The 10,311-nt window shown below is 35.7% G+C and overlaps 1 protein-coding gene and 1 long non-coding RNA gene across 8 annotated transcripts in view; one reads left to right on the top strand and one right to left on the bottom strand.

Annotated features, from left to right (window-relative positions):
* Positions 1–10,311, bottom strand: part of LOC136835342 (potassium voltage-gated channel subfamily KQT member 1-like) — a 924,117-nt gene that overhangs the window by 331,866 nt on the left and 581,940 nt on the right. For 6 of the 7 annotated variants that reach the window (XM_067098724.1, XM_067098723.1, XM_067098718.1 and 3 more), the window contains exon 2: positions 4,186–4,680. In XM_067098724.1, coding sequence (XP_066954825.1) covers positions 4,186–4,660 — 475 coding nt within the window. In that variant the 5' untranslated portion in view covers positions 4,661–4,680. Of the gene's footprint in view, positions 1–1,470; positions 1,498–4,185; positions 4,681–10,311 lie in introns of all 7 variants that reach the window. The other variant, XM_067098719.1, reaches the window with a different exon arrangement.
* Positions 1–10,311, top strand: part of LOC136835344 (uncharacterized) — a 276,698-nt gene that overhangs the window by 100,999 nt on the left and 165,388 nt on the right. The gene's annotated exons all lie outside the window — the stretch shown is intronic.

Genomic DNA, 10,311 nt, shown 5'->3' with positions numbered 1-10,311 from the left:
ATACCGTATTATTTGTTGTCATTTTTTTCTCTAACGCACGCACACACTCGTTCGCGCATATAAACGCACGTTTACCCTTAAATCAGTAAACAGCCGTAATATTATAATGACATGCATGCGTTCAAAAATGCATATGGCTTGAAACAATATACTACTGCAAAAAAAAAAGGCAATCATAATATCATAGCAATGCTGCCACAAAGGCTTTATTATTTGAAATTCATTCTTATACAGGTGTTGTGAATTGAAGAAAGAAATGACATGCTTGGATATATTATGCAACTGATTATTCTCAGTGGTTAGTATCCTCAGTTATTTCTAAAATACCATTGCACCAGAATATTTTATCTCATTGTTTTTTTAAGATTAAGAGTTCTGATAAATATTGCATTTCCAGTATTGTTTTTAATATTTAACTGCACATTTTATAGACTTCTCGTTCCAACTTGTGCAATAATTCCTTCGGTAATGTTTGGGAGTTGTGTGATATTTAATTCATGTACTTTAAAACCGTCTCAACTTGGAATATCTATTAAACGTTGGATGTTGATATGTGAAAAAGATGAAAGGGGCAATAGTTCGTTATAGGACGTACGTTTCACAGTGAAATGGTTTTTATAAGTTCCATAAACAACTCTTTAATTATGAGAGATTTTAGTAGATTATTTTCCTTAAAAGTCGAGTTTCTGAAAAGTAAAAATGGCAAAGTAATGGCTAATCAAGACAAAACATTTGGAATTTACATAGATGAGTAAATGACAGCTACTCAATGCCGATATTCACATATTGTCAGTACACGGGAGCGTCGTGATTGGCGATCCATTATTTTTGTTCAATTCTCATTCGTGATTCATAATAATGTTTTGCGAAAAATGGAACTTTGAAGATACAAGCAAAGAGCAACAGCAGTGAATAACGGGAAGCAAGCTGTGTAATAATACATATTTAGGTAATTCTAGATATGCTGCTAAACTTCAATCAATACATACTGTAGAATTACACTCATTCATAAAAACTGGAGGGTGCGACGCATTGTAAGCTTATGAAAATTAATCACTCTGCAAGTAGACTGAAACTTAGTATCTTTGTGAACTTGGAATATGCCTCCAGTTTTTTATGATGAGATGTATGTATACAAAAGTGCAACTGATGACAACCTGGAAATAAGAAAAAAATATAAAAAGACAATACTACAACTAAGCAAAGCGGAATTTCATGAATAGATGAAAAATTAATAGACATATATTTAAATAGAGAATGTACAACAAAAAATAATTAATGTATATTTACAGCATATGGAAGGGATGATATTTCTGCAATGTAGGAGATTAGGCGTTAATAGAAAAGAATGTTTTAAGTTTATGCTCTAAAAGTTGGTGGCAATCGTTTTCTATGACTGAGGGGCGATTTCTCTATAAACATTCAGGATGGGGATAACTATTCTATACTAGCTCTTAGTGTTAGACTTACTCAGCGTAAATATACTAAGACGTTTCTCTGAAAGAGTAAGCATAGTGATAATTAGTTTCTGTAAAATAATGAGTGGGTGGTAAAAAGAACATAATTGGAAGCTATGGAATTGTTAGGCACATATGAAAGTAAAAAGGAAGAAATAAAAAAGGAACCGTATACCACTGGTCAATACTCTTACTTGGCCATGGCACCTGAAATTTTACTTTTAGAACATTATTATATGTTCGTATTGAAGTCAGAGTCAGAATTTTCATCATGCTAAATTGAAGAATTTATATTTATTGATGGATAATATTATGTTATAGCTCCAGGAATATTTTTATAGATATGCTCCTTTGTGGTTCACCAGTCTGCTCATTATTTAATCTTATTTTTATTAACTTACAGCAAAATTATTTTTAAAACATTGAAAATGCTTGCGTTTTATGATTGCTAGAGGTTTATGTTTACAGATAATTTAAATAAATTATAAGAAAAGGGTCTGTTAATGTAATGTAAGTGTGTGCGAGAAATATAGGGAGAGGAATATGTTTTATCTATTAAACCGAAAGTTCGTACTGTCTTCCTACGTATGTTAAAAAGGGTCGGTTCTAGAAGGTGCTACCTTTCTGATTGTCTTGCGGCAAGGTTTATAGATCCATGCAGTCTTTCATCATGGCTTTGACCTACAATAATTGATTAACTATCACGTGCCTAATTAATTGTTTAAGACAACAAAGGACTAATGGAGCTTTTTGTGAATGTGTTTAGAATTTCTTACACTTCTAAATGTTAAAGCCAACTCCTTTCATTGATTAAACAAGTGTCTTACCTTGACTAAAGGTAACTCTCTCTCTCTCTCTCTCTCTCTCTCTCTCTCTCTCTCTCTCTCTCTCTCTCTCTCTCTCTCTATCTATATATATATATATATATATATATATATATATATATATATATATATATATATATATATATATACACACACACACATATCTCACAAACATTATGTATATATAGTGAGTGTGCGTGAAGAATGTTTCCCTTATAGGGATAGCTTCATAAGAAAAGATACCACTAACACACACTGTATCGCAGATGACACCCCTGTCAAAAAACTTCCTCAACATTGTCCGTATCATTTACATAAAAAGGCTCGTCAACAGCGTGTTGAAACCCCTACATAGAATTCACCTTTCTCCTTTATCCTGTACGCATTATCTGAACATATACAGCCTACATTTCCTTCCTAGTGCCTTGGTCAGTCTGTCTGTTCACCACATTCTAGGTTTTTCTATCGTCTTTCCTCCAACGTACTGTCTTCAATTCCTTTCACATGACCAGACTATCCAGCGCTCTCTGATCCATCCTTTTTCCTAAGCCTTCCTACGTACCTGCTACTATTCCCAGGATGCAGTCATTCCACGTCCTTCCCATTTTTGTACACAAACGCATAGTCAGTGGATTCGAAATTATATATATATATATATATATATAAATTATATATATATATATATATATATATATATATATATATATATATATATATATATATATATATATATTCGTAATCCATTGCATATCCATTTGTGCACAAAAATAGGAAGGGGATATAATGTTTTGGTGTAGGAATCTGGATATTATGGGAATTAATTATAGGCTACCTGAATAAAAGAACTGTTGTCCGCAATTCCCAAAATAACCATCTTTCTATGTATTTATGTATGTATGTATGTATGTATGTAACATACATACATACATACGCTATGAAACCCTTGTTCATCCAAACCTAAAATAATTAACTTGAAATGTCGTGGCCTGACTTGTAACGGACACCATAGCCCTTCAATTATTGCCGTAAATAAAATGTCTGGAAATAAAGAAATCGAAAAGTTCAAATGCGCTGCTGTTGCTACCTGTCAGGGTTTGTATAAAGACTCGAGATGTACTGAAGTATTGAACCAAATGTTGCTAAATGAAGATATCATTTTAAGTACTGAAAGTTCAAAGAATCGCTGATTGGCGTTTTTACATATATAGAACAAAAAAAAAATGCTAATATGTAAAAATGATGCGGTTTATAACTAAAACTACCATTGTAATGTGCAAGCTCTAAAGTTAAGCAAAGGAATGATAAATTAAGAGCTCGTGCAGTTTGTTTTCCAAAGTAAACAACGTCTCACAAACCTCTTTCACAATATATTTGTGAGTAAAATATGGAATATTACAAATTAACCGAATAAAATAAGAGGAATATTATGATTTTAGAAGTTTAGTTCAATACAGTAAAGGTACTACGGAACTACCAAAGGAGAGACAGAGAGAAACGACGAGGTAGATGGGGGTGGCCAGGTGTCAGATGTTTGCTAGTTCAAATGGCAATTCGTGGTGAATCCGATATAATAATTAGCAGTGATATTTTTAATTAAAATTTTAATACTGTTTTTATAAACATAATATGTAAAACAAAAAGTTAAAAAGACTTCTTAGAGGTTAACGAAATTGGGCAGCCAGATAAAGAATCTGTTCGCTAGAGTTTGAGAAACCGGAACGGTTTTATGGAAAATAATGGCAGATTTTCTTCTCTATGCAGTAGAGAATAGGAGTTTTGTGTTTTTGTTAAGCAGTATATGGCAGGTGATAGAATATTGAAGATTACGCTGTTGTCAATGAATGTGAAATAGGAGCATTGATTGATAATTGAAATATTACGAAAGAAAAGAACATGAATCTCACCTGCTCTGCCATTTCTGGTGCTCTCTGGATGGATAGAGGGAGTATCAGAGAAAGTGACTCCAGGCGAGCTTGGCTTTGGGTCGTCGACACTAAGTATGACGCCAGATTCCCTCAGGGTGTTGAGAGTAGAGTATGGAGGCGGTGCGTTTGATTCTTGTGACCCGGAAGAAACGGTGATGGCTAAGGAGCCTGCGTCCTTCAGCGGAGGATTTCGGTATCTTCGAGAAGGGAGATCCTGCGGGTGTTTGGGTGGGAAGACATATGTCATCCCAGACTTCCCAGAACTCTCTCCTTCGTCGTCGATGTCACTGGCACCTTGCTTCCGGATGCGGCTTCTCTCTCCTCCCCCAAGGTCGTATCCTTCCGCGCCCGCGTCACATTCTTCTTCGAATACCGAGCTGTCCATGGCCGTTTCTGTGACCTCTCCTGGGGAGTCATTGCCAAGGTCAAGGTTTCCGGAAGGGGTGTCGCCCATGGTAGATCTCGGGGTTTCCCCTGTAAAAAATTCAGTAGATTGTTAATTAATTATAATATTGATAATCACAATAATGAAAAATTTGGGCAATACTAAAACTACAACTACTAAAGCTGATGCTACTGCTTCATAGTCGATATATTCTTTAAATACATGTCGTTTTTAGAACTTACTTTTTCAGGTGACGTTCCTAAAATATAAACCACTAAATCTGTTATTCCTAGGAAAGGTGATTCTTTTCCATGGGTCGTCTGATACGCAGTTGATCCATGTAATTTGGTTGAATGTTATTTGATGACGCATTTACTGGCAATGGAAAATGTTAACTACACTATTGCCGACGATACTAAAATACACCCATACACATAGAGTGAAATTTGTTCATTAGGTAATTATGTTGCTCAGTGTTTTCATTTCACTCCTGAACAGCCTGATGTGATATAAGTAGTAGGAAGTGACTACGATTACTTAATAAATTTGTTCTCTTTCCATAATTCGTAAACCCTTAACAAGGAGTAATCTCTTCGTCAGTAGACAGACTAGTTGAAAGGCTTTGGATTTTTGAAAATGTTTATGTGAATTAAATTTTTGAGCTACTTTTCGGTTATTTGTCGTTATGCAAGCATTTTGAGTTTTTGTTCAAGTAGTAGAATCGTTTACACATTAATTCTTTTTAGTTATGGATTTTTCACTTCCAAGGTATTTCCGCGTGAAAGAGGTTACTGATCAAGCATTAAAATGTAAGTGTTTTTTCTTTACATAACTGTAAAACTGTAGTTGTGTAAGAGTGACCTTACTAAACAAGCTTTTTGTATTTTAAGTTGGAAGCAGATAGACAGATTTAATTTGTAATAGAATTTTCCATTGCGTCTTATTTTTAAAGGCTCTCTGGAGTTTATAAGTGATTAAAAAGTTATAAATATTGAATATGATATATTTGACTAGTTTTTCTAATAACATTATCTACATTGTAAAATAATAAATAGATTTCTCATTATTTTCTCTTCGAGCACTTTGGAATGAAATCACTGAGTTGTTTTGTCGCTTAACCCTGGATACACGAGGGCAGATGGTATATGATGATAGTGGGAAACCATATAGTGAGGAGAAAGACAAATTAACAGAGAGACACAAAAGCTGACAGAAATTACAGAAATTAAGTTCCATCTCTGTTGCCTATTTCTGTGTGTGTGTCAGGGTTTTTGTTTCCTCTGTGTCTTCACAGAAATCTGAAAATAAGGAAATAGCTCTCTTCATATGAATCATATCCAACTTGCATATTTTTACAGATTGAATTGGTTTTTATCTGGGGTATTTAAACATTTCGAAGATTTCATTCATTCTTACAAGCAAATTTTGATGCCCTCATGACTGAAGAGTTTTCGCATTGAGTCCGTTCCACAATTTGCGGTTCTTGATTTTACGGTGCTACGTCGAAAGGACGTTTCTTATATTTATTTATTTTTTCTTACGCATAGTGGCTGTATTTACCTTTCTCTTGTAGACCCGGGTATTTAGTAGCACAGAATAAGTGCTGTGGCACTACTGGGATTCATTTGTACTCTTAGCTTATAGTCACAAATATTTACTTCACGAATTTCAAGTGCATATGCTGTTAGCCTAGAACCCTAGATAATTAGTTGTAATTATATTCATAATATTCTTCGTTAAGTTCCACAGGAGGTGTGCTAAATTGTATGATGATTTGTTCACTATTTCTATAGTTTCTTACCGTTCCCGTTTTTGCGCTTCACCGCACCCTCACAGACGCACGGAAATGCCGCTTGCATTCATTCGCCAGTAATTAATGTCGGCAATACGTTTCTGGTGAGAGCTGTGCTGCTTACGACTGGAACTGATCCCTTTGCTGATAGCCTTTTCTTTGCTTGTCTTTCATTAATTAAAATACTTATGGAATTGGAACTATTTTCTGTCGTTCTGATTGTCCGTATGTCTCTCTGAAACATTACAGTGATCTTGATTTAATTCCTCTCTCTCTCTCTCTCTCTCTCTCTCTCTCTCTCTCTCTCTCTCTCTCTCTCTCTCTCTCTCTCTCTCTCTCTCATTTGTTTTGTGAAAGCGTCTAATTAAGTAATATGCAATAATTCCAAAAAAGAAACGTTATTTTGATTTGCACAGTCCAAGTTTTCCTTCATCACAATTTTTCTTCATTTCTTTTATTTGCCAACCATAAAATTATGTAGCGTAAAGTTTTTCACAGAAATGCATTGCAACTAATGTCGAAATTTGTCGTGAACACACATTTTTGCCTCGCAGGAGTAAGGAGGTTCATTCGTTAAATAGTTCATTCAAAAGCCACTTTAAAACCCCATATGACGGTCGTAGAACTTGCGCACTTCAGCTTGAACCATTGCAATCGTAACGACTGACACAGCTCGTCATTTAATTTATTTAATTGCTTCACTCAGAGGCCATAAGGACACGTCTAATGTTTACTTTCTCAACTGAGAATTGTTTCCTCTCCAGTTATGCCAAATATAGCCTAGATTAACTGCCTCGTTCAAGGATGCAAATTTCTTCTTTATAAGCTATTAACCTTTGCTCTATAGTCAAGGCCGCTGCCAACCAAGCCACACAAGTTATAAAAGAAGTTGGGACCTAAGTGCCACTGTACCTAAGGCTTTACCTGGGCAGGATAACTGCTATGAAATACTGTCAAGTGGGTCACTGCTGAGTCGGGAAGTTGGGGAAAACACGCTGGTATGTGAGGCAGTTAGCCTGCCCAGGTAAAGCCTTAGGTGCAGTGGTATTTAGTATCCATTTCAGGGACCGCGAGTCATCGTTTTTCTCAAATATCTTTCAAACTAATTATTTGATCAAAATGGTACAAGACACCTCCCACTAATTTTTGGTAATATAGTGCATAAGTCAAATTGTGTTAGTTAAGGGGTTTACTCTTTAATTTTAAAGGCAAAGTCACATGAATAAGCAGGCCTAAACTACGCAATCGAACGTCCGCTATCCCCCGCAAACAGGAAAGAGCGGGTGGAGATGGGGAGGCCAGGAAAGTGGGTTGAGTGAGGGATGAGGAGGGGAAGGGAGAGGAGGGACGGGATGGGGATAAAGGACGTTCGAATGCATAGTTTGGCGATGCTTGGAAACACCATGTAAGTCAAGAGTAAACGTCTTTAGTAAAACCATTTGACAATGCACTATATTACCAAAAATTAGCGGGAGATGTCTTGTACACTGTGTCAAAGTACCAGTTCGATCAGATAATTAGTTTGAAAGATATTTGAGAAAAACGATGACGCGATCCCTGAAATGGATATTAGGTTCCAACTTCTTTTATGACTTGTGTGGCTTGGTTGGCAGCGGCCTTGATTTTCAATTGAAAGACTTGGGTTCGATCCTGATGTGAGTCAGTGTGTATGTGGTCATACGTATGTGCGTGTGTTTATGCCATGAAAATGCTGTTTTTTTTTTTTCATTAGGATATATCATCAAAAGAGAAAAAATTACTATGTAAATGAATGAATATATTATATATATACACATATATATGTACACACACACACACACACACACACACACACATATATATATATATATATATATATATACATACACGTTTTACATAAGTACTGCGTGGATACTCTTCCATTATTCTCAATCCTTGTGTGAAAATATAAGACTAGTATGGTCATATCGTCAAGCATGCCACTTTATCATGAGAGCGCAACTGCGAATATTGATTGATAAATTAGTACGTATTTCTTCCGGATTGGTTTTAAATGAATGCTTGTTATCCACTTACCTTTTAATTAGCGGATATTGCAGCCAACTGGGGACTCCATTTAGAGAAATGTACGGGTTTTGCCATCTGGTAGGAGTGTGGTATATGTGATATCGTACTTTTGTTTGTTTTTATGGCTGTCCATTTGTTTTTGTATACATACATGTTTCATGTTTTTACTCATATGTTAACATTTAAGAATCTGTTCAATTTGACGTCCGTGATTTACGAACCCTATGCATAGTAAGATTAACTTCTACTCTCGAAAGTAATGTGATTAGAGCTTTTTTTTTTTTTGCATAAGGAATTCGGGTAACTTTTCTTTCATTGACTTCTGATCGCATGTCATGGTGACAATGATTTATTTGACTGACGTAGCCTTTTTACACAAAGTAAATAACATATTCGATAAATTTGTGTACGATTTCAGACGACTGAATTCCAAACACGTGCGCAAAGACGATGGAATTTGATACACAAGCGTAAAGATTTCTATTTAGGCTTGTAGGGCTCTCAGTATAAGGGACCTTTGCACATCTTTAAGGCTTTCCCTTTTACTCTCGGCATATATTGAATGGAATACCGAAGGCAAGTTTCTTACTTTAATATTCCGTACCTATTGGTAGGTAAACACACGTTTACCTAAAAACTCCCTTATGGACACTTTAACCTTTGGCATCAGCCTTTTTTCTCATAGTGGATTTTTATGTTCTTATCATTCTCGACATACTAGATGTTAGGTGTCATAACGATCAAAGTAAACGAATTTTGTGAATGGTCTTATGTGATTTTTTGTAAATGTTTAAATAATAGACAAAAGTTTTTTAAGTGGAATCAGTAATAAAATGAGGAGATGGAAAGCACCGTCTTACGACAGTCACTTCAGATATGATATTAGGACCCCTCTTATGCTAACAAGGCAGTTTTGTAGAATATGGAATAAGGAAACAAATCTTATGATTGGAAATTGGAAGTCAGAGTAAGGGTACCAAAAGATAGGTGACCTGAATGAATATAATAACTATAGAGGGACTGTATTTACATCGGTTGTAATGTAAATATTAAGTATGTTTATTCCTAGTGACCTGGAGAAATTGTGCACAACAAATATTTATATCAGGCCTTATTGCTTGAGAAGGGATTAATGAGGTTGAATCTTTTTAATATTTTTAACAGTGATATCTGATACAGGTTCTCTCGAGTAGTGTAATTTAGTGAAAGACTATAAAAGGTAAATCAAACAATGGGCATCTTGACTGAAATTGCATGGGAAAGTAAGATTATACATTAGTGTGGTACGATCTGTATTGCTATATGGATGTGAATCGTGGTATAGATTAAATAATAGCTAAAAGATTTTGCCTGTTTGAGGTTAAAGCTTTTTGAAGAAGGGGAGGTGGAGATAATTTGGGTATGTCCTTCGCCCCACCCCTAGAAAGTACGCAATACTCTCAGCTGGGCTCCTGTTAGCACAAGAAGAGTTTGAAGACCCAGCCTCGCTTGGTTGAGAACCATGATATGAGAGGCTAGAAAAAAGTTAAGCATACCTTAGTTTAACCAGACCATTGAGCTGATTAACAGCTCTCCTAGGGCTGGCCCGAAGGTTTAGACTTATTTTACGTGGCTAAGAACCAATTGGTTACCTAGCAACGGGACCTACAGCTTATTGTGGAATCCGAACCACATTATAGCGAGAATGAATTTCTATCACCAGAAATATGTTCCTCTAATTTTTCATTGGCCGGTTGGAGACTCGAACTCGGGCCTAGCAGAGGCTAGAGATGAATGGAAGTTAGTGTACGATCAGCACAGGAATGACATGAGTGATGAAACTTCACAGAGTACTTTTGTGGCTCACGGCGTTGGAGGAGGTGATGATGATGATGTGCCCACA

The sequence above is a fragment of the Macrobrachium rosenbergii genome, chromosome 55, assembly GCF_040412425.1.
Source record: "Macrobrachium rosenbergii isolate ZJJX-2024 chromosome 55, ASM4041242v1, whole genome shotgun sequence".
Lineage (NCBI taxonomy): Eukaryota > Metazoa > Arthropoda > Malacostraca > Decapoda > Palaemonidae > Macrobrachium > Macrobrachium rosenbergii.
Note: the sequence above shows the minus strand (reverse complement) of the source record. Positions and strands in the feature narration are given on the sequence as shown.